At 38.3% G+C, this 25592-nt stretch overlaps 2 protein-coding genes across 4 annotated transcripts in view; one reads left to right on the top strand and one right to left on the bottom strand.

The window, feature by feature from the left end:
- The window catches only part of FAM227B (family with sequence similarity 227 member B), a 213552-nt gene that overhangs the window by 148012 nt on the left and 39948 nt on the right, over positions 1-25592 (top strand). Inside the window, exons 11-16 of one of the 2 annotated variants that reach the window (XM_030577357.1) lie at positions 151-290; positions 5262-5422; positions 15637-15714; positions 16938-17012; positions 17498-17567; positions 19989-20031. In XM_030577357.1, coding sequence (XP_030433217.1) covers positions 151-290; positions 5262-5422; positions 15637-15714; positions 16938-17012; positions 17498-17567; positions 19989-20031 — 567 coding nt within the window. Of the gene's footprint in view, positions 1-150; positions 291-5261; positions 5423-15636; positions 15715-16937; positions 17013-17497; positions 17568-19988; positions 20032-22805; positions 24137-25592 lie in introns of those variants that run through there. The other variant, XM_030577358.1, reaches the window with a different exon arrangement.
- The window catches only part of GALK2 (galactokinase 2), a 75534-nt gene continuing 70112 nt past the window's right edge, over positions 20171-25592 (bottom strand). For both annotated transcript variants that reach the window (XM_030577359.1, XM_030577360.1), the window contains 2 exons: positions 25302-25503; positions 20171-20701 (listed from right to left, as the gene is read on the bottom strand). In XM_030577359.1, coding sequence (XP_030433219.1) covers positions 20494-20701; positions 25302-25503 — 410 coding nt within the window. In that variant the 3' untranslated portion in view covers positions 20171-20493. The remainder of the gene's footprint in view (positions 20702-25301; positions 25504-25592) is intronic.

Raw genomic sequence — 25592 nt, forward strand, 5'->3', positions numbered from 1 at the left:
AAGATGTCATGGACCTAACAGACTATATGCTGGAGATGGTGACACAAATGTTTTCTAGAACGGAGGTGGCATTGTTTAAAGTAGCTGCTTCTTAGTAAGGAACAAATATGAAAAAGTATTAAAAAAGTGTGATTTGTATTTGTATGTTAGCAGTGAGATTTCAAGTGGGTCTTGATTTCGAAGATCTAACTGAAGATACAAAAAAGATGTACATTTCATCAGCTGAAGAAATAAAGGATGACAGTAAATGTAAAATGGATATGCCAAAAGAGTCCAAAACCATAAAAGAGGTTTGCTTTATACTCATTATAAAGTTATACACAATATGTAGTTTGTATTTCCATTCATTGTTTTTCTGAAAAACATTTTCCCTTTTTACTCTTCCATCTGCCTTCTCTCGCAGAGGATTTAGGTCATGATGATTTACCCTCTTTCCCTCTGGAATCAGTTCCTGTGGCCAAGTCCACCTCCCTGTGCCAAAACTAAGTAAATAGGTCTGATGCATGAGGTTTTGAAGTGATCAGAGTTGGGGAACAGAATCCTCCCCAGGTTGCTGCTGCTACTGCATCACACCACTCACATTAAGTGGGGAAATTTTCAACTTGGTCTATTTTGTGGATCCACTACAATACCCACCAAAACCCTCCAACACACTCCGTCAGAGGATGCCCTCTCTCACCTCCCAGTGCAGTGTATATAATTCTAATGAACTTTGCTCCACCTTGTACACTGCACAACCCCACTGCTTCTACTTTCTTTGGGGCCTTTCACCCAAATGAAGAGACTGAGGTCAGGATTTGCCCCTAGGAACTTAATGTAATGGTATTATATTTACCCCTGTGGCTTATGTAACTTTAGGGTCCTGACACTGGGGAATAAATACATAGTTTAGTTAGATGAGACATTTGCCTGAATCAATTATGTCATTGCAAATACACAAATAAAGAGTAATTGGGATATCAGAACTGTAGGGAGATGTTTCATAAGTGATCAAAATAAAGGTGTATAAAATGCCTCTGGTCAAAATTTTTACATCAAATTAGACACCTAACCCCATATTTAGAAACCTAAATGAATGGGCTGATTTTCAGGAATGCTAAGTATCTACAATCCCAAATGAAGTCAGTGGAAGAGCAACAATTCTGAAATTCAGTCCATTTGATCAGATGCCTACAAGTCCCTTTAGATGTCTAACTTTAGGTGCCCAAGTTCAAATATATTGTCTGTTACTGTTATTATTATTCTAATATACATTTCTAAGGCCTCAATCAGCATAGCATCTAGGAATTTGCAATACGGGCATTTAAAAGTAGGTACCAATGAGAAAGCAGTTCTTGATCTCTCTCCCTCACTAATAAAGTTGGGTAGATGAAGAATACCTGTTGGGGGTTGGTCCTGAGTATTCAGCCACGGTCATTCCAAATTCTGTTTTTAGAACACTGCCTGCAGAAAGACGAGTCCTTCATCATACCCTGAAAGTATGATAATTCAGATTCAACCTGAGCTTTGGGGGAAGTAGTGAATTCCACAACTGGGTGCCTCCCCTTGAAAACATCCTACCTACTGACTATGCAGGTTTCAACCTTAGTTGCCTCAGCTGGAACATCCCTGTCAATTACAGCTGTTGCAATGGGGAATGGAGTAACGAGTGTTTTTTTCAGATAATCAGGCTTTAATTAATTCAGCATTGTAAGGAAGAGAACCAGTATTTTGAAGTGAACCATAGTTTCTGGGAATACTTGAGGGGCGTACCAAAGTTGAGTGCATTGTAATAGTCTGTATTTGGAGATGACAAATGCATGGATCACCAAGGCAATGTCAGAATCCAAGAGGTACAGGCATAATATTTTCCTGGCCAGCCAAATATTAAAAATACTCTATTCAATTTGTCCTCTATTAGATGGGTAAGGAGTTGAATAAATAAATAGAGCTACTCTAAATTAGGAGTAATTCCATTCATGTCAATGGATGTATACCAGTTTAAAACTAGTGTAAGCAACATCTGAATCAGAATGTCATATTTTCCTGTGATATACATGGAAAATAAGAATAATCCAAGGAGATGCTAATTTAAAAACCAGAGGCAGTTATAGACTAAAACAACGTTTTTAAAAATATTAAACCAATAACAGTCTATTTAACAAGTGGTTAAAATATGAAATATCAATAGCCACTGAATATATCATACAGTATTATTTAAACTCAGTTTTACTGGGCCAAATCCCAAAATAGGTGAGAGAAAATCACTTTTCCCATTTGCTCACAGTGTCTAAGCTGCACATTCTTATCCTATCCCCGTTGCAAGATATTTCAGAGAAACCCTAACCTCTTCCAAGGTGGCATTCAAGCAGCCAGCTTCCATTCCATTATCAACTCCAACTGTCTGCTTTAGAGTAGGACCAGACCAGACTGAACTGCCAGAGGTCACTATCAACAGCCACACTTGTTGTAGCCATTTGAAGCATCAAGCAACATGAGCTGGACATGACAGACAAATCTAAGAGGTTGTGAGTAACCCCACATTTTTCATGCAACACTGCTTTGCCAGAAGCCACCTCCCTCCTCCTTGCCACAAAGGAGCTTGTTGGCCTGAATTTCTGTCTCTGGTAAACAGAATGCTGTAACTCGTAGCACGACTAGTCTGGAGCAAGTTAATTTTTTGTTTTTAAGTTTTCAGTTTCATCTCAGAATATTTTTAATTAATATCGTAATGATGAAAATCATAATAAATTCAAGCTCCTTTTTCATAAGACCAAAAAAAAAACTAAATCCTTTTTTGCTTTTTATACCTAAAGTAGAAACTTTTAAACATAAGCTTAGATTTTATTGAGTGAAATACTGGCAGCATGGCCCAAATATCGTGGTGGTACTTCAAAATGCTATCAAGCGCAGCTGATACAATTGAAATTACTAAAGAAGTAGACTGTCACGCTCTGATGTAGTTCTGCTTGGATAAGGCGGGGGCACTTCTTACTACTGCTCTCTCTGCAGGAAAAAGATGCTTGTGAAAATCAGTTTACCTATGAAACATCTCCTTGCATATTATTTCATAAATGTACACACTGCATAAACATAGACCTAGGACCTGCTTAAACTAGTTAAATCCAGAACAACTTCAGTGAAATAGAAATGTGCTAGATTTGTGTTGGCAAAACAGATCAGAATCAAGCCCTTACACTACAGTCAAATCACTTACATAAAATATGGTTCTGAGTCTCAACAATATATAACCAACCTTCTGTCTAGGTAGCTAATATGTTCACTCTCTGTCACAAGACAACTTGAAGAAAAGCAGTAAATAAAACAACAGAAGTTATTTACTATCAAGAAAAGAACTCCTGTGAAGGATATAGTTGATGCATGAGAACACTATTTTTAGGATTAAATGTGATTTTTACACCCTGAATGTCAGTCTCTTAATCTTGACTTCAGTTTTACTTCCATATGCTCATCAACTCTCAATATTCCTGAAAATAATTTGTCTTTCTGACTGGCTCTTGCAGCTCTATATCTTCCTGTCACCCTGGGAAGCAGTATAGAAGTGGCACTTTTCCAGCCTCCGCAGTGGCCAAATCCCTTAATGAAGCAAAACATACGTGGAACATGCACTGCTGATGCACATCAGCTCTTTCCAGCAATGAGTCTAGATCATAGCAAAAATTAATTTATTTTCTCTGGATTTAGACACAAAATTTTAATTAAAAAAAAATTGACTTTTCACCAGTGTAATCTCTTAAATTAATTTTCCTATATACAGCTGCATTTTTAAAAAAAAATACATGATTTAAAAACTGAAACCTGAAAAATAATGTTGCTATTGACACAGAATTTCAGTGGAAGAATGGAGGGAAAGGAAAAACATGAATGTATTACAATTGTAACAAGTAATATTTCAGTCCTGTCATGTCTTGGAAAATAACTACTGTATTTTCCTACTCAATATTATGCCAGATTTGCAATTTTTTGCATAGCTTTATATTTGGCCTACAAAATCAAAGAGACACTTTCAATTTACATTTGGCACAAAATTAAATAAATTTCCCACAATTAAAAAATATCCCAGCGAAAACAGATTTTTCAAAGAAATAGACATCTCTGCAGTGTCTGAAACTGTTACGTTGCAGCGCTGAGAACCTAAAAGTGAAAGTAATTATAAACAAAAGCAAAATTAGCATAATTCTCCAAGCTGTGAAAAATACTGAAAAAAAGGGGATAAATCATGTCAAGTAAATTGGAATTTAATGTTTTTTTTCGCTTTTAATTATGGTATTATTAGTAATGTGGTTTTTTTAAAAAGTGTGTGTTTATATATAGGGTCAAATCCTTAGCTGGGGTAATTCATCATAGCTCCAGGGAGGTCATGCTGAATTGCACTAGCTGTGTATCTGGCCTCAAATTCCAGAAAATTTTTTTTCTTTAATCCCTTTCAGACAGTTTAAATTACAGAATCTGCTTAAAAATAAAATGAGACAAAAGTGCAATTTTTACCTAGTATTGTTACAAGTTACACTTAATATTACTTTGTCAAAAAAATTTAAAACTGTGTTCATGTCAGTCATTTCCTTTTGCTGTCAAGTCCCAATGCCCAGGTTTATTCCAATTCCATCTAATGTTTTTGTTCATCCTTCTTCCTCTCCATTTATAAAGTTCCTACTCCCCTTAGTACATGAGTATCTCAGCTCTGCATTGGCATTAACTATAGCCAGCTTGTGATCTCCCATAATAAGCATGAATATTGTGCAATATAGTTTGAAATGAAGTTCAGTAACTACAGGATAGTCATTTAACACACACATTGGTTTAAATTTAATATTCCTAATAGATTGCACTGATATAAAATATAATTAAAATGAGCTGGAGTTTACTGGCAGTTGTTGTTCATGTGTCTCAGGGGAAATTTCCCCTCAAAGGACTTGATCTTGCTTTGATTGACGTCTATGGGAGTTTTACTATTTTAAGTAAAGACATGATACAGTCTCCTATAATACTGACAAGAAACACAAGTGCATTCCCGTGTTTTAGCACAGATGACCACCCCAGTCTTCTATATAGCCAATAGTATCTGGTTATCCTGGGTTCACAATAGGTAGCATGTTAACTTTTTTATAATTAAGGATTTTTAGAATTGTTTTTTTTTCATTTCTCATCAAGGATATTTGATAATATGTATATCCAAAATTCCATTTTGCTATATTATTATATTTGCAAGAAAATTAGTCCTATAATAATATGCTTAGCTGACCTTTATCCACTCTTTACAGTCCTGTTATATTGGCTCAGGTCCCGACTTCCAGCATGTACTCTTCAGAATTGGTGGTCGAAGTCCTCTGGTCTCATATTATCTTAAGCTGCATGAAATCACTGATGGTGTCTCAAGCTCTTTGACTTACAAGATGAAGCGTACTGAAATTTGCAAGCTACCATATCCTTTTCTGCTGTAATCTGAGCTGTGTTGTTATAAACCATTCTTCTAAGCCTTTAACTACAATGGTTTAATATAGCCAAAGGAAAAAAAAGTGAATGCATTTCTAAAGTCTACCCATGCATTTTGTTTTCTCTTTCTATTACGTTCAAGACAGTTGGACAGTTTTCTCTTCGCGAGACTAAAACAAACCACAATCATGCAGAATATCTCATCAAGTGGTTAGAGCAAAACAGAAGAATTTAGCAGATGTATAGCATAAAGATGGAATGTGATTGGTCCCTGAGCCTGTTATCCCTTAACATAACATATTATTTAAAATGTCTACATGAAATTTCTGCATAACTTTTTGTCTTTTAAATCCATATATTAGAGATAAGTCTGAACCAGAAACATAAATCCAAAACTTCCCAAATATTAGGGAAATTCATATCTGAATTCCAGTTTCACAGATCAACCTATTTTCAGCATCAGCCAGAACCCTGGATCCAAACACCTCTAAATAAGTTCAGATTCAGATCTGAACCTGGATATGAACTGTGTGATCTGGACACATCTCTGGTATGGGCCTGCCTAAACCTTGGGAGATTGTATCTGTTGTATTGTGGTGACTACAGTAATGTACCTATCACTTGTGTTTACATTTTAAACCAATGGGTTTGGGAACTGAGGGTTTATTAATTAATTTTGTTTTTAATTTTGTTTTAATTTGTTATTAATTATTGTTTTTTCTTACTTGTATAATTGTTTCCAGCGTGTCTGGTTTTGGTAGATTTAATGATTCTCTATAAAGATTAATACTTGAGTTCCCTCAGGCATTTTCTGATGTGAATTTTCACAGTTGGGATCTCCAGTGTACCAAAATGTTTCCACGTGATAGATTGGTGGGGAGCGGGGGTGGGAACTGTTCTGCAACTGTTTGGCAGTTTATTTCATTTTTGGTAGGGATTTAAATATCAATCTTTAATTTAATTTAGTTACGCCGGATCAGGATTTTTAGTATTAGAGGTAGTGCTTTATAATTATTTACACAGTAGTTAATACAGTTGAACTGAAGTCACAGTTCATTTACACAGTACATTAATGCCAGTAGATATTATGGGCCTGAGTCTTCTGTCTCTCCAGCTGTACTCCAAGGTAATTCTATTTACTTCAGTATGTTAGGGGCCAGATTCTGACTTTAGTTACATCAGTTTAAATCTTGAGCAATTCCACTGAGTATGGCAAGTTCTGCAATGATGTGTGGTACACTGGAAGGTTCATTTATGTCCATTTCCATTTTATAACTTACTATTTTTAATATTCTTTGAAGTTTCTCTTATTTTCTTGAAATATGCAAGATGCAAGTTAGTAATGTTGTTACTAAGCTGACTAAGGGATAAGTTCAGTCCTTTTGTGAAATCTGGTTATGGGAGGTTAGGCTAAAACGATTGCTAAGTTGTTCTTCAGATTGTGAGCAGAGGTCCCCAAAAATAAGTTATCTGCCTTGTGTATGGGTGTGCTGAGTGCAGACGCTTCCCCTTGAGTGCACCCATGCTGGGCAGCCGTCATTTTTCCCTTTATATATAAAGATTAAATAGGCAAATTAATCCAGAGGTGGTTCATACATTCAGCTTTTGTAGCAACTTTCATTGTAATACACAATCTGCATGATCTTGATTTTCAAAAATGTTCAGATTTTCTCTCTGAAAAGCATAAATTGTGAATTCATGAATCACAGGTTTTGTTACAGTCGCCCTTTCTAAATGACGGAAACACTATATAGCCCACATCCAAGTCATCCCTAAAAACATGATGATGTTTTTCATAGCTTGATTTAATAGCTTTGTGACGGTGCATCCCATAAAGCTTTATGGAAATATGCTTATGAATGTAAATATGACATAATTGGAATATGTTTCATGATACATATGCCATGTAACATATCTCTGCAAAGGTTATGTTCTACTAAATATATTCATCAGGGCCGGCTCCAGGCACCAGCTCAGCAAGCAGGTGCTTGGGCCGGCCAAGGAGAAGGGGCGGCACGTCAGGCTCTTCGGTGATAATTCAGCGGCAGGTTCCTCGGTCGCTCTCGCAGGGAAGTACTAGCCGCTGAATTGCTGCTGAAGAAGGAAGTGGCGCAGTGGAGCAGCCGCTGATCGCGCCTTTTTTTTTTTTTTTTTTTTTGCCCTTGGGGCAGCAAAAACCCTGGAGCTGGCCCTAATATTCATCCTATTTGTATACATGTATCATTTTTATATTCAAAATTATGAATATTGGCTGTGTACCTGTTTGATTTTAAGTAGCCTTAGTAAGGCAATTGGAAAGGAATTTGCAAGTTAAGTGCCCAATCAAGAAACACTTAACAGACAATGGATCTTGGAAAACTCCAATCCACATAAGAAGTCTACCTGAGGACGTTCACGATAGCATGTGAACAGTGGCTGCCACCTGTAAAATTCTGAATGATGCATGGACATGTGACTTGCCCATGTGACTCCATCTTGTAGCTGCATTTCTACACGGGGGGAGCGAGGAGGACCACCGACAAGAGAAAATCTATTTAAGCCCCTGGGAGACCCCTCTATTTGGTCTTCATCTGGCTAAAGAGAGAGCCTCTCCACCCCTAAAGGATACCTGAAAGAAACTGGAACAAAGAACAGTAACCACGGGGGTGTGAGTGATTGCTGGACCCAGAGTAGAAAAAGACTAGTCTGTAAAAGAAGCATACTGGAACATGTCGGAGGGTGAGATTTCATCTGTAATCATTGTTTTACTGCAGTATTTCCCAAATGGGACGCCGCTTGTGTAGGGAAAGCCCCTAGCGAACCCGTGCCACTTCCAGCAGCTCCCATTGGCCTGGAGCAGCGAACCGTGGCCAGTGGGAGCCGCGATTGGCCAGACTTGCTGGCGCGACAGGTAAACAAATCGGCCTGGCCTGCCAGGGGCTTTCCCTACATAAGCGGTGTCCCAAGTTTGGGAAACACTGTCTTACTGTATTAGGTGTAGACTTGCATGTTTTATATCATTTTGCTTGGTAATTCACTTTGTTCTGTCTGTTATTACTTGGAACAACTTAAATCCTACTTTTTGTATTTAATCAAATCACTTTTTACTTATTAATTAACCCAGAGTAAGTATTAATACCTGGGGGGGGCAAACAGCTGTGAATATCTCTCTATCAGTGTTATAGAGGACAAACAATTTATGAGTTTATCCTGTATAAGCTTTATTTGGGGTTTGGATCCCATTGGGAGCTGGGCATCTGAGTGCTGGGGACAGAAACACTTCTTAATCTGTTTTCAGTCAAGCCACCAGCTTCTGGGGGACATTGTTCAGACCTCGGTCTGGGTTTGTAGCAGGCTAGCGTGTCTGGCTCAAACAGACAAGGTTCTGGAGTCCCAAGCTGACAAGGAAAGCTGGTTAGAAGTAGTCTTAGCACATCAGTTGGCAGTCCCAAAGGGGGTTTCTATGATCCAACCCATCACAAGCTTAAAATGATCTATTCATTTCACAGCTAAAACAGAACAAGAAGGATGGTCTTTCATGCTTTAAATAATGAGCCGGAGGCAGCTCATGAAGGTATGTTAAGAAAAATCTAAAAAACCCTAAATATGGACAAATATCTATAGTTCAGTGCACCACTCAGATCCTGATGCAGCATGGAACATCATAAAATAACTCAAGTGCACAATTTTGGCCACAGACTTGGAGCATCTTTGGAGAAGAATGGTTGCTTCCTTTGTCATTAATTGCACTTGTTACAAAGTCATAATTTACAAGAAAAAGAAACTCCTTATCTCCAGAAAATATATGTAGGAACTAAAGACAGCCTCTGATGAACATACAAAGCAAATAAGAGGAGATGCCATAAAATCAGAGTTCAAAATATCATCCTAAGACAGTACAAAAGTCCATTCTGGAAACACTAAAACTATGAAAACTAGTCCAGTAGTCAGCACTTTCAAAGATAAATAAAAACATCAGGCAACAACTGGTATTCTAATTTCATTTAGGAAATACAAAACCACCTATACTGGTGGAGGAAAAAACATCTCATTAGTGGAGCTAAAGCAAACCATTCAATTTCAAACTTTCTAAAAACCAAACCCTTTAGAGTTGTTTGGCAGAGCTCACAAACTCACTGCCACTTTGTTAATGATGGAATAAAAAATGTACTTAGCTACCATCAAGCTTCATCACTCAGATTGCTACAAGAAGATAATGTTGCTTTCACAAGATCCTTCTGCCATCAACTACAGTGGCTCTAAATATAATTTTCTTGCTGTATGTGGGCAGCCAAAGGAGGAAGAACAGAAAGAGCGTCTGGAAAGAATGAAGGAGGTGAGACTGCTATTTTAATTTAATGCTAACAGCTACATTTTATAGATCCACAACTCATTACATCATTCTATGATGAAAATCTGCTAACAAACTAGCTAGTATTGAGTAAAGGACACCGGTTATAGAATCCATCTAATAATGTGAAGCCTACTAATTGTGACAATTGACTATACAATAGCTTATCTTTTGCAAACTTGTATGAGGAATTTGGGTGACAAAAGAACAAAATCTGGTGGGATCTTCCATAGCAGAGCACATGAGGGCAGATAAGCAATTATTTAAAACTATTTTGTCATCTCTCTGAAGTAGGGTGGGATCCAGAAAGGAATTTAGGCATTGCGACGCTGAGTGCTGTGGTGCCTAGAAAATCACAGGAACAACACTGCAATCCACAAAGCCTGAGTTAAGGACCTAGGCTCCCTATATAATGAATAGAGAAAGAGAGGTGCCTTAGAATGTGAGCTACAAAACCAGCATGGTAGGTCGGGAGCCACCTCAGTTACCCAATGGGACATCCTAAGTAGAGGACTGTGTGCTAAGCCCTGCCCCTCACACAGAGACAGGCACCTAAGTCACTTGTGATCCAGCAACTGGGGGAAGATACATGCTCGGCTGCCTAAGTCAAGGGTCAGTCTGAAACAAAACAGCCAGGGGAGAGGAAAGCCCTCCGTTGTAACCTTCAGCCTCATCGATAGGAGACTCACCCAGCATGTGGGAGACCCCTTGGTTCACCCTCCTTCTTCCTGATGAGGAGAAGGAATTTGAATAGGGATCTGCCGTGGCTCACATAAGTGTCCTAACCACTAAGCTATGAAATACTCTAATGTGGCATGTCCTCCGTTTCTCCTATTGAAGTTGTTCCACTTTAATTACGTAATTTAATAATGACATCTTAATTGGGCAAATGAAAGAGATTGAATGCCTCTATAGTCTAGTGATTAGGGCACTCACTTGAGAGGTAGCCGATCTCTGTTCAAATCCTTTCTTCCTTCTCAGGCGGAAGAGGGACTCAAACCAGGCAAGGGGTCTCCCACATCAGAGGTGAGTACCCTGTCCACGAGGCAAAAGTTTTAAGGGGGAGTCCCCTCCCCACTCAAGCTGTTTGATGTGAACTTGCCTGAGGGGGCCTGATCTGATAGGTGCCCTATCAGCATACCTACCGGATCAGGCACCTGCACACAACTTAGGTGGCCAAATGGCTATCTTTCCCAGTTTGTGAATCGCCCAGGACCTTACACAGAAGACAGGCACCCAGATACTTGGAGTGAAGCTGCAGAGCGCATACTCCAGAGGCAAAAATGTCAGGGCTGAGTGAGTTTAGGCCTCTAAAGGATTAGGAAGCAATTGAACAGCAGTTTTGTGTTTCACAATGGTGCCTAAAAAATGTGACTTAGATGCCTATCCAGGGGACTTAGATGCCTAATTACCTTTGTGGATTACACCTCTAGTCACTTCATCTACCCCAGCTAGAGTCCACAGTTGAATTAATAGTACCCCATGGTCAAAGGTCAAGAAGACAGCTGACAGACATAAGAGAGTGAACCTGGATACCGAGATTATCAACCAGCAAGATCAATACAGTTTCTATGCTACATCCAGTCCAAAAAACCAAATTGACTAGAATCAAGGAAATCTGAACACTGAATATTGAAACAGGGCAATAACTGAAGAGTTTGTCAGCATCAAGAGTTTTTTCTTTCTTTATTTGGAGCAAGGTTGTAGTAACTGCTTTTTTTCAAAGAAACTGACATCTTGCTTCCCTGCTGGGAAGTACTGAAAGTCAGTTTGAACAGTGGCCCATCACCTCCCCATTAGCCTTTTCTGAGTTACAGATCTTCAAATACATCTGTTTACCTCCACCAAGAAACGAAGTCCTGGCCAGGACATTAGTCCACAACCTTTCGTTCTGTCAACTGGGCTTGTGAGAAGAAGGAACTAAAGAAAAGTGTTTTGAAAACTCATCATCTATTCTGTTGTTGATTTCCTCCATAAAGAATTATACAGGAATTTAGTTAAAAATACCCTCAGGGTTCAGGCTTTTGCCATAAAAGATTTTAAAAGCAATGTAATAGTATTTTTCTTGGTCTTCAGCCCCTCCCCCCCATTAAGTTCCTTGAGGTCATAGTTAATATCTGGCTTAGATCAAGTGTATGGCTCTACTGTGTAGCCTTAACTTAATTTTAAGGAAGTTCTGTAAATCCTTACTAGAGTCCCTTGGTTCAGATACATTTTATTTCCTATTTTTTTTGTGTGGTTGTTAACTCAGCTATGGAAGTAAGGGAGTTGGGGTTAGGTTCTGTAGAATTTCAAAAAGACTCATAGCCTGTACAGTTCCTATTTCTTCTCAAAAATGGCCTTCTAAATTCCTCTTCAAGAATGAGTTTTTCTCACCCAGTTCTGCCTACATTCTTCAGAAAGAAGTCATCATATAAGGAACACTAGATTGTGATCATTTTGCATTTTTATTTATATACTTGTTTGAATCTTTTCAAGAAAATCCGATTCCATAAACACATCTCAATATTCTATAGCAGTGGGTCCCAAACTTTAACAACCTGTGCACCCCTTTCACTAAAATGTCAAGTCTCGTGAACCCCCTAGTAAAAATGAATATTTCCAGGGATTTTCTCCTTTATCTGAATATAAATGATAAAAGCAGTGATCCTGGAAATATAAATTTTGTTTTTATGACATGCTTATTACACACGATTTATTATTATTATTTATCATTACAGTATTTTCATTACATTATGATATCACTTGTATCACTTTGAATACGCCTGTTATAAGACAAGGCTCCTATGTTCATCAAGTAGCATCAGAACTGAAACAGCATGAAGGTATTTAAGAAGCCAACTCAAAAAGAGTTCTTCGTACACAAGCATTCAGGTCTTGAGCAGTCCAGGCTAACAATGCACGTTACAACAAACCTTAAACTTGTTCTTCATAATAATTTTAAAAACAATACTAGCTGCCTATTTAATTTTAAAAACAGCAAAAAATATCCACCTCCCTTTCCATTTCTTACAAGGAGTCTTGAAGTTTAAATCTCCTCAATGTAATAGATATGTTTGCTTTAATCTCCTTAGCTCTTCTAAGTCCAGGGGCTCCGGGCTCTGGCCTCATGCTGCCCGCGGACCTCGGGGACGGCTCTGTCCGCCATTAGGGAATCTGTTCCTGAGAACCCCCTGTAACATTGTATGAACTCTAAGGGGTTCACAAACCCCAGTTTGGGAACCACTGTTTTATAGGAAGGGGAAAACAAAGGTTACAAGAAAGGAAGATAATGAAAGATTCTAATCACACATATTCAGTTAGGGGCAAGGAAAAGAGTTCTCCAACAATCAGTACAATTTGCTCAAATATCAATTATAGATTGAATTAATGAAAAAAATCACAAAAAAAATTAAAGCGGCATAATGAACAAAATTAAAAATGTCTGTCACCCAAGACCAAAAAAAAAGACGTTAACTCATTAACTAACATATCTAAAAAGATCACTTAGGGCACCAGGAAGTAACTCTACAGTGAAAACAAATGAACTTCATTAGATTAATCAGGCAAAGAGAAAGTCTTTAATAATACCGTCAGTGGAAATTGCACTACAACTTTTATCCAAATCTGCTTCAGGATCCCTTGAATAACTAATTTGAAGTCAAGAAATCATGTTTTGATCATTGTCAAAGAGAAGATTTTTAATTCCCATCCAAAATCATGCCCAATTTGTCTGGAAAGAAGACAGCTGCTTGGGCACCAATGTGATCCAGCTGTAAGTAACTTTTGTATTGAATTATTTGTATCTGATGTGCCAAGATCATCATCGAACAGAAGGTACATTTCTTTTTTCTCTCTTCAGTATTAATACATATTGTCTTCCAGGTATTAATTCGCTTGGCCAAGATCAATTCATCATGAATCTTGAGAAAGTTAAATAATCTGATTTAAGTTGAGGGTGCAATAGAAAGATTTTTGCCTGTTATCTGAGATTCGTTCCAATGTAAACTCTAGAAAATAAACCCAATGAGTGTTTGATGCATCTTATTTGTTGCTTCTATATCAACCACCAATTCTTAAATACCAAATAATCTCAAGGTTTTACTTTTTAATTTCCATAACATTTTAATGATTAAGGAGAACACTTTATTGATAAATGAATCTGAAAGGTGGTTAATACTTTCAGCCTCACTTGATAATATTTTTACTCTCATTTTGCACACTTTTCTCAGTAGGAATCTTGCACTGCAAGGAACTGAGTGCCAGGAACTGACGATGAAATCCTGGCTCCACTGAAGTCAATGGCAAAACTCCCATTGACATCAAGGAGGCCAGGATTTCAGCTCAAGTGAGAGAATGTTCATCTGCTGATTTTACTGCTAAAGCATTGGAGCAGACCTCAGGAATCTTTTCAATGGCTTGGACTGAAGCTTTCTTTTTTCCTTCTATCTTGGCATTTTCCTGTACTTAAGAGACACGTAAAACCAAGGAACAAATCTCTGCAGAAGCAGCAAGTCTAAAGTGAAACAGCGATTCAGACCAGTAGGGCCAGATTCATGCTGAGTAATACAGTCCCACTGAAATAAATGAGACCGGGAAGGTGTTGGGTAGTATTCAGTGTGAATAGGGGTGGCAGAATCTGTCCCTTTATAAATAAGGAGCTCATCGTGGGAGGTACTGATGTCAGTGGCAGGATCAAGCCCTACGACAGGTTCTCAAACTGGGGGTCACGACCCCTAAAGGGGTTGCAAAGTTATTATGTGGCGGTTGTGAGTACCTGCTTCCTAGCAAGCTACCATGTCTGCTATGAAAAGTGCTATTAACAAACATCATTTTAAAATAGTGTTAAATTAAAAGCACTTTTTAAAATATTTATACGGAGGGTCGTACTTAGAGGCTTGCTGTGCAAAAGGGGTTTGAGAATCACTGCCCTACAACATGGAGGAGAGCAATGTTTCCACCAGCTTCCTGGCAGCTGTCATCTTATTGCTGTGAACCAGGTTGATTGACAGAGGTGAAGTCCAAGGTTCAGCTGAAGGCTATGAAGATTTCCTTGAATTTTTATGAACAGACCCTCTCCAGCAGTGTAATTTCAGTTTTTTCCATTGTTAAGTAACAGTTTAAAATCCACGCAGAAACCCACAGGAAGGTCAGTCAGACTATCTTTTAGAAGTGCAGGCTTCATGGAATATGAAGATCATTATCTGAAAATTATGCTTTGACACGAGACCAGAACTAGGGGGCACACATTAAGGGATTAGATCCAGGATAGGGATAATTTTTTGTCGTTGTGTTATTGGTAATGGAATGGCAAAAGGAGAAGAGCTAAAACAAAAGAGCTGAGAATACAAGGTTGTGACAGATTGCTTCTGTCTGTCTGACAACCACAAGCACACAGACTATCCATCAGTGTAATTATGTCACAGAGCACAATTTCCAATTAAAATATCACCTTTCCTTTGGCATAGTTTTTTATATTGCGCCATCCTACCATTAACCAGTCTTGCAACTGTCTTGAAATAAACTTTTATTATTGTAATTGAACATTCCACATGCTTAGTTACAGTGTGACTAATGCTGAACCATAACAGTCTGCTTTTGTGGGTTCTGATTTCTCATTAGGAATCCTTTCTACAGTTCATTTCACTTAATTGTCTGATGATGCATATATTTCATATATGTAAACTGATAATTCAATACTAGTCATAACAGTTGCAGTTTAATTCTTGTAGTATCTTCTTTTAGAACAACGCAGATCTGAACTGAATGTTGTTTTGGGGGGTAACTTTGTTTGGTTTTGTCCTTCTGTAAATTTGATTGGGATAAAGCATACCAATTAACTTCCCAAAATGTCTGAAAATAGAAATCTTTTCACTTGACTGGAATTGTAGCACGCCAGTTGCTCCAACTTATCAAGAAGTTATTAAAGAGACACGGAGGCTCAGAAGGGAATTCCGGGAGGATTATACTGTGTAAGTTTAGAGTAGTTTTTAAAATACATGTAGGCATTAGCGTGATACCTGTCCAGGTACTAACTCTTTCTTCAGATAGTATGTAAATAATTACTATCTATTGGATTGCCAGATATACTAAATGTCAAAAATAGAGCTTTGATTACTTCCTCCCCATATTGAAGTAAATGGCAAAACTCCCCTTGATTCCAAAGTGGAACAAGAGCCGGCCCCGCGTGCACAAGATATGAAACCAGTGAATACTGTGCTGGAGAAGTGCTTGTTAATAGGATTAAGATAATACAGAGTATTAATATGGCACCAGGCAATGCTGCTGCAGTTAAAAGTCTGGCAGTATTTTTACTATAAATCCTTTTGGAAAGATTTAGGTCTCCTCTATTGCTCAGTAGGATTAAACTCACTCTGCAGCCATTGAATGTTACATTCATAGCCATTATATTAAGATAAAACCCATCCACCGTATTGCATCAATAATAACAACGCACATTATAGGATGCGTTACCACTACTCAAGTTCTCTGCTATTTTTTTAAAAAACAAACTACTTTAAATATGTACACTGAATTCTTTTAGCTAAAAAAAGGTAGAAAATATTTTGTCCCTTGAGTCAGAAAAAATGCTGATTTAAATAAACACGATTCTGGAAAGACTTCCTTGTTTTAAACATGGCGGCTGCACATACAGGAGTCTACGAGCTATGCTAGAAACACATCCACACTGAGGTTTTCTTCATGCTTTCTGGGTAGTAGCTGCTTCACTCGATGTTTGTATAGCACTTTGGGGATGTTTAGTTTTACTATTATTGTTATGCAGAGATTTCTTCACAGGTAAGGCAACAGGATGGGACTATAGCATGTATAACTTTCCCCTTCTTTGTGGTCCCTCTCCTCACTGCCCATATTTCAATAATTAACAGAGCTCAATGCTTTCTTATAACCATAAAAGCCCAACTCATTGTCAGTTTTTATTTCTAACCCTTAATGTTGGCATAGTTAGTTTTTGCTATGTTTTCTTTGATCGCTGGAGAAGTTTTAAAATACCAACCATAAAGTTTCATCAACTTCTCCTTTAAATAACAAATAAAAGTTAAAAATTCCCTTTTCTCATATTTTTAGTGACTGCATAAAATGCTTGAGTACATTTCTTATGTGTGCAAGTTGAGTAATTTAGAATTCCCATTGAAAGCAGTTAAATAATTTTATGTACTCAATTTTGGTTTTGCAGATTTCAGAATAAGTGTAAACAAGACATCTCAGAAATAGAAAAGCAGAGAAAAGAAATTAACCAGAAGTTCAGAAGGTTTGCTTTAACAATTTTACAACATTTGAGCGTTTTCCCTAAGAAGTAATTAGTTTAATCTGCAGCAAGGGAAATTTAGCTTGGATATTAGGAAAACTTTTCCATGAGGGTAGTTAAGCTCTTCAATAGACTTGCAAGGGAGGCTGTGAAATCTCCATCATTGGAGGTTTTTAAGAACAGGTTGGACAAACACCTATCAGGGATGGTCTATGTTTACTTAGTCCCGCCTCAGTGCATGAGGGCTGGACTTGAGAACTTCACAAGGTCCCTTCCAGCCCTATATGTCTATGATTCTATGATTATTTCATTGATAAAGATCTGTGTTAACAGACTTACTGACAGCCCAACTATGAAACTTATTGAAGATTGATGCATTGTGACAACTAACTTCCACATATTTGGGGACATTCAGAAACTACAAAAAATGTCATGCCCAACTTCAACTAAAATGTTGCTGTGCAAAAAATCCTTTATTCTGTTCCTAGATTAACAGAGAGCACCTCCAAGAATCCCTCTGAACTAAGGCTGAGCACAGATATGTTAATGCATGAACTGGTATGTAATTTTAATAATACAGTAATAAAAACAGTCTCTCCAGTCTCCTTCCAAATCTCAAAAATATGATCCAGATTTTCTTCGGACTTGGGCAAACATAATGCACACCTAAGTCATTAGAAAAGCAGGCCTGTGAATGGTACAGTGCATAATATGCTATGGTGGCTGTTATGTACTTATAAAGGAAAATAAATAACAACTAATTGTGGCAAGGCACCTTCTTGGTCTCCCCAGCCTCTGCTGCTTTTAGCCCTGGCAAGACAGGCTTGGGTAAAATAGTCCCTCTTGGTGGCACAGGGGAAGTCAGCTCCTTTCCTCCACCAGTCTTTTTAGCTTGTTTTTCTCCCTTATGGGAGGGAATGCAGCCTCCCCTCCTGGTGAGGCTCACTGTCTTGCTGCTCCTAACCTACTGGCAGCTGGACACCTTTTCCTCTCTCTCTCCTCTTCTCCCTTTCTTCCCCCAGGGGAGGGTTTAAAAAAGTCTCAGGCAGCCCTTAGTTGGAATCAGCTGATCCTAATTTATCTCAGGTCGCTCCCTCTCAGCTGATTCTAACTGATACTCTGGTAACCTCTTCTCAGCTGAACCTGATTGTTGACAGGGAGGAGGGCCTTTTAACCCTCTGAGACTGATTTCCACAACCCCTCCCCCGCAATTATCTGTCCTGAGTTTATCACATGAATTACACCCAAGGTTTCTGGCAACATGGTAATAAATGAGATCAGAGAAAAGTAATTTGGAAACTAAATGCCAAATAATTCTTTCTTGGAGATCTCTGAGTTTATCTTGCCATTTCTGGAAGATCCCTGCCTGCCTTGTTTGCAGGTCTGGCTGACAATCTGCACATTTGCTACACATTAACAGCATATAACCCATATGTAAGCTCATATAAGCAGTCATAGAAGAGGCCTATTTTAAGTTTAGAACCTTTCTGAGGAATTCTGCTTCTCTCCCTACTCTTATCCACATCCCTCATTGCCCTCCTTCCCCCTACCAACCAGATCCCTCTAACTCATCTCCCCTCAATCCCATCGTTCTGTTCTTCTTCTCCAGCTGCCCTGACTTAAACCTTTGTCTTTCTTCCTCTGAGAACTGTCAGCTTATTTCCCTGATCCCCAGTGTTCTGTTTGTTTCTGACACCCCAGGAGCAGAAGTCCCCACCTTTAATGTTACTCTTACATGTTCCCAGTGAGACTCCTGAGAAAGTCTGCAAGTCTGTGTTGCCTCCTGGTTCAAATCTGGCAGCCCTCCTTCACTGGGTCAGAAGCATCCCAGAACTCACTCCTCACCTGGGATAGTCTGGGTAATGCATACTACATCTCTTCTGAGAGATGTCTATTTGAATGCAGATTTTTGTAGTCAAACTGGCGTAGCTCTAGAGGTATACACAGGGACAAATCTTGCTTGGTCCATCAAGTCTGCATGGGTCCTGCCACCAGAAAACCTCTGAGGTTCCACTACACAAGGCAGGGAGCAAGTATTGCATACTATGGAGCAGAATTTCCTAGAGGTTCCTTCCTCACCACTATAAGGGATGGGTAAACTAGGCTGGAGCCACTAACCATTTATCCTGAGGGGGAGAGGAAGCATGATTGCAGATGCTCATTATTAATTATTACTCTTGCAGCCATGAGGCTGCCAACAGAATCTGCAAGACTCGCTCTTACCCCTACCCCCTCCTCCCAGGAAGGCCAACCCTCCACCAAACCCATTTACTTTGGTTTGGCACTGGTGAGAGGATTGTTTCCTCAATGAGCAGTCAAAGAATAACAGAAATTAAGTTCTATCCCTAGTCAATGGGAAACTTTCAATTATTTGTAGCTTTTTCAATTGTGAGCCAAATTTCTGCAAACACCTATAAAGATTAAAATTAATTTGTTTTTGAGTTGTCTGACCACCATAAAGTCTGCTTGGCTATTTGGTAGTTTAGGGGAAATATCTTTTTCATGATGCACAACTCAAAAATAGTAGAACGTATGTTGTTAAAACCCAAAATGTCATTGTTGGGCTAAGACCAAGCAAGAGAAACTTTAGCCCCGAAGAAAAATTTTTGAGAAAGTTATGGCGTGGAAGAGAGGAGTCAGACTTAAGTAGCTCTTTCAGCCTGCATGATAGCTATGATGTCACTCACTCTGGCCAAGAAACCAAGAAACCTGTCACTCAGCTTCCTCAGGATTTGGAAAGAGTTGGCAGTTCTCTCAAATGTTGTAAAAATACTGTGGTAACTGCATTCTAAACAGTTGCAACAATAAGCTCATAGTACTTAACACAATGGGGCCCTAATCCCTGACTGAGGTCTAGAGGCGCTACTGCAAAAATAATAGCATATATTTTCCTCATTGAGAATCCTACAAAAGTTTCAATGTTCAGCAAAACATTTGCAATTCCCCTAACAGTTCAATTTGCTTCTTTGTTTTCCACAGGAATTCGCAACATGGGACAAGAAACCACCCAGTAGTGGAAGAAGTGAGTAAACCCCAACATTAAAGCAACCCCCTGAAATTAAGGGTTGAATATTACCTCATTTGGGTTGATAAAGTGAAGTAGCTCTCTGTTCAATTTGCACTTACCTTTATATCAGTAAAAAAAAGAAAGAAAAAAAGACTTAAGAAAAGTATTCCTCTTTATTTGAACTGTCTGCTTTGTTCCATTTTTCAAAAGAATACGTTTTAGTAAATCACCTTTACATTGCATAATCCAGAAAGAAATAAGTATTTAGGCTGCTTTTCGTTGGAAGGATATTTTTAGTATGGAAAAATGCATTATAAGCCTAAGAAATCTCTTCTAATTGTTTCTTCAGAAATGTATCTTGATAATAGCAACTACTCATTATAATACAAAACAGAAAAGGGATTAATTTACTGTGGCATAGGAAGTCCTGCCAGTTCCCAAATGCCCTACATAGTTTCTTTGAAACTTTTACATTCTTTAGGCCTCCAGAAAAACCAAAGCTCCACCTCCAGGTTTGGTAGCAAACAGACTATTCTTCTCCAGAGCTAACCTTTGGTCACTGCGTTTGTAATAAGCTTCTTTCACATTTGTTAGGAAGGTACTCAGCTTGTCAGAAGGCACCATTGACACAGTGCAGCCGCCCCATCCTGCTCCAGTCAAGCGTGACCCGATGGCCCCAGACTGCCTACAATAATAATAATAACAATAAAAAATTGAGTGCAATATATCAAAGGAGATCATTTGTCATACATAAACTGCCTACAGAGCACAGTGAATGTGGGACGCATTTATTTCTCATTTTCAAAACTATATGGCACATTTGCTCTTATGAGACATTTGAACTCCATTTGCAGTGAATGTTTTGGACAACTTAAATTCTGAAATATAGTTATTTCCATCAAGTGCAAAAATAAGCCTCTCTCAGAATGTTTAAAAACTTTGCAGTACATGAGGTGAATAAAGTAGTAAAAGGGCATTAGTTAGCAATAATCTTAAAACACCGGAAATTAAGACAGGAGGACATGACAAAAATAAAGGAACATTCATGCACTAATTGTCCAGGGTCTGTTCACATAAGACATTTTCAGATTTGGCAGTGTCAGCACATTATACATTTCTGCTGTTCCAGTATTGACATAACATGTTCTGAAGATTCAGAGGCTTCTTCAGGACTAGTCACGGTGCTAGTAAGGAAAAAGGAGTACTGCAAAATTCAAAAAAAGTTAGACTAAGAGTCCCATCACTCAGCCATCTGGTCTGCCTTAAAAACAAAAATTAAGAGCCAGAATCTGACCGTGGTTACACTGGTTTAGAATCATAGAAGATTAGGGATGGAAGAGACCTCAGGAGGTCATCCAGTCCAACTCCTTGCTCAAAGCAGGACCAACACCAACTGAATCATCCCAGCCAGGGCTTTGTAAAGCTGGGCCTTAAAAACCTCTAAGGATGGAGAGTCCACCACCTCCCTAGGTAAACCATTCCAATGCTTCACCACCCTCCTAGTGAAATAGTGTTTCCCAATATCCAGGCTAGACCTTCCCCACTGCAACTTGAGACTATTGCTCCTTGTTCTGTCATCTGCCACCATTGAGAACAGCCTAACTCCATCCTCTTTGGAATCCCTCTTCCGGTAGTTGACGGCTGTTTGATTTGAGTGGATTTACAACAGTGCAGCTAAGATCAGAATCTGGTCCTACGTGTGTACCTTCTGTCCTTCATGTGATAAAACACCACATTCGTTGATATTTTCAGACTAGTAATGGTTGTTTTCTGTTATTCCATTTTTTTTCATACCAACATAGAAAGACCTTTGTTGTTTTATTACAATTTATTTCTAAATATTTTTAAAGAGAAAAATTCCCACAAAGGGAAGCCAAGGGGAAGTGACAACTGCAAACAAATGACATTTCCTTGCTTACTCCTTCTGCTGAAAGATCCAAGGTACAGGCCACTCCAAGAGCCAGGATAGTGGCCCATTGGCAAATCCTATGATCCTAATCTGCAAGACTCAAACCAAATCTAATTGATTCCATTTTTTAATTCATTTTCTTGCATGTTTGCATTGCCTGGCTCCAGCCAAATCCAGAAGGTGCAGGACAACACCATGAGAAGGTTTCCTCTGGGTAGGTCAAAAATGCCACAAAAACAGCATGAACTAGAAAACTCACCAGAGAATCCATTGTCATGAGGTTTCCAACCCACTGTGTAGATCAAATAATTTTGATATGCTTCTAATATCTACACATTGGGAGATTCTCTTCATTGACAACCACAGTCTAGGGCTGATGAAACTGGGCATGATGTTAATGATATAATAGTGAATGAGGACTAATTTTGAATAATTTGTGATACCATCTCACACGTACTCCTTATGTTAAACTGGTGCTTTTCAATCTTTTTTCATTTGCAGACCTCTAAAAAAATTTCAAATGAAGGTGTGGACCCCTCTGAAAATCTTAGACCCCTAATGGTCTGCGGACCACAGGTTGAAAACCGCTATGTTAAATGAATGTTTCAAGGTGCTAGGATAGTACTTGCTCAGGCCCTGCTTGAGGAAGGCAGCTACATGTGGTTCATTAGACATGTGCTTAAATGAAATTAATGCTTAACTGCTTTTCTGAATCCATGACCTACTCTATGTGTGTGTTTAATGGAGGGTCACTATCCGACATATTGACTCAATTATCTGTTCATTCTTGATTTTCAATCTTTATTTTATTTCTTTGCAATTTTATATTTTTTTTGTACGCTGCTCTTTTTCTCAGCTGTCTTTATTCTCTGATCCACAGAAGCAACTTCTTAAAGCAAGCAGGATCCAATCCAGCTTTCTGTGAAATCAATGGAAAGATTCCCCTTGCCTTCATGGGTTTCAATCCAGTTCTCTAAATCAACTGCCCAAATTCACTTGGGATGCAACCCAGTTTTTAAGTGTTGTATTGCAGATACAGTGTTGGCTTTGGATTGTGGAATGCCATTTAAATATCTTCAAATTTATTCTGAATCATTTGATAATTCTCTGTGGTCACATCCTATGATTTGCTGTTATACGTAGTCATTTTAAAAATGTAATAAAAGATCATTTTAAAGGAAACGAGTTGTGTGTTACAGCTGAAGCTACTGTGCTTCAAAATAATGTGGCCAACATTTTCAAACTTGGATGCTAAGATTAGGCACCTAATTAAATCTCTAGGTACCTCACAAGGGGCTCGGTGTTTAGAGGTGCTGAGCACCAGTCGCTCCCACAGAAGTCACTGAAATTGTTGGTGCTCAACACCTCTGAAATTCAGGCACCTTATTTAAGAGTATCCTCTTGTAAATAATACCTCTCTAGCTGTCAGAGGCAAGGCTGACAAAACCTAATTTATTAGAACACGTGCCACCAAGAAATGGAGAATAGGGGGTAGCAAGAAAATTATCCACAGTGGTTTAGGGACTCGAGGTTTTTGAAAGCTGCAAAGGGATTTAGGAGCCCTAGTCCAATTGACTTTCAGTGCCTCTAAATCTCTTAAGTGCTTTTGAAAATCTCTCCCTTTTTTATTTGCTCCATCTGCTTCAAACAACTAACAAGAAAAACAGCCATTAATAACATGAGACAGACAGGTTACAGAAAGTACAAGTCTACTCTCTCTGCAAAAATAGTTGACCAACTAGTGGCTAAACTTTTCAGTGCTCCAAACCATAGTCAATAGGGATCTCTTTGTATCTTGGCAGGGAGTAGATATTAAAACATAAAGATCTAGGCAAAACAGAAAACCTCTGGATATGCAGATTATTCTCTACACTTTAAACCTTGTGAGGAGGCAATGCTTGGAATGTATTTTTGGAAAGGTTTTTAAAGTTACATGTCAGCTGTATATCACTGTAAGTAAAGACAATATATTTTATGCAGTTGCTGATCCATGATCTTAAATATGTTAGTTAAAATTTTCAAGAGTGCCTAGAGATTTTTAGGTGCCTTAGTTTTTGAGTAACCAATTTAAGACAGTTTAAAGGGACCTTACACAGGGCGGATGCTCAGTGTTTTCTGAAAATTTGGCCACTTCAAGATGTATCAAGTTTGGCACCCAAAAACTGTGGCACCCAAAATCATTGGTCAGCTTTGAAAATCTTGGCCATAAAATAAAAGTCTGTATCAATCAATTTTCATAATTAACTATAGGTAGCAATGTAGCTGCAAAACTGTCTTTATCCTTAAGAAATGTTAAATCCAGAAAAAACTGAAATACATTAATGTTGCTTATGGATGGAGTGAATGGTGAACAAATAAGTTTTGTCACATACAATGGACATAGTTTCAAAAATAATTTTATACTCTGACTGAGGTCTGGTTCCGTGTTCAGTTATTCTTGTTACATTCTGCATGTTTTCTTCTGTTGGTCATTTAGAAAGAAATCTGATGGAACTTGGGAAACCACCATATATTTCTTTCACTATTACATTTTGGTCCATCTAATTAAAATGTTCCCAATAATTTTAGTTTAATACAGTCCTAGCTGCATGTATGCATTAAGTTTATCTCTCTCTTTGGATTCTATGCTACAGAACATTTTTTCTTGCATAGCAGTGTCCATCTAGTTGTGAATGTAACGAAAAATGACAGACCTTTATTTTTTCTACTTTTTCTTTTGTCTTATTCAAACTGCACATTTGCCCATGCCTTGCATAGAGCCAAGACTCCACAGCCAAAGATCTTTCATTGGCTCTACTTAATCATCCATTCAAAACATATTTGATATTTAACCACTTTACTGCTGCCTAGTATATCAGTTGCATTGGACAAAATGTACTTTTAGCATCAACAACTGCTAGTCAATCATGATTCATAGTGATTTCAAGGCAACATTAGATCAAAGACTGCATTAACAGTCCTGAAGCTACAACGGTCGTCAGCAGTGAAATGGTTAAGGAATATGCAAGGAGAAATAAAATCTAAAAGTAGCAACTGAGAAGACATTTTAAGAAAACTGATCATGAACTCTTCTGAAACCTAAAAAAGTAGTAGCCAACTTTATTTACTGTGAGATTTCTTGATGAAGAGTCAGTCCAGAAAGAAGAGTCTATCATGAAGCCATAAAGTGCAGCTTTCATCTGACAAGCATTACTCAGATGTCAGCAGGGAAACATTTGATTACATAATATCCCTTTAGGAGATTAATTTTGTGATAAGAGACAGGAATATTTTTCTTTCATTTTAAAACTACAATAGCTAATGATGTCATGTTTTCTCATCTATTCAAACCATATTCTCAAAGAGGAGTTCTCGGTTTATTGCTGTCAAAACTTACAGGCAGATGTCCACCAGCTGATCCAGTTCAGGGCAGCTGCATTCATACATGTCCCTGCAGCTGATATGACTCTGGTTCATTAATTCTCCCAGCAGCTGGATTGCTCTAGCAGGTGCCTCGCTGCATATCTTCTTAAATTCCAGCACTCTGCCAGCTTCGCTGTACACGTGTTTAGCTCGCTGGTACAGTTTAAAGATGGTAACTACAATAAAGTGAAATTATTCTTGTTACAATTATTCATTAACAGGTACCTAACTGAAAAGGAAAAAAATGGAAACTTAAAAGATTTAC

The sequence above is a fragment of the Gopherus evgoodei genome, chromosome 10 (assembly GCF_007399415.2).
Source record: "Gopherus evgoodei ecotype Sinaloan lineage chromosome 10, rGopEvg1_v1.p, whole genome shotgun sequence".
In the NCBI taxonomy this organism is placed as follows: domain Eukaryota; kingdom Metazoa; phylum Chordata; order Testudines; family Testudinidae; genus Gopherus; species Gopherus evgoodei.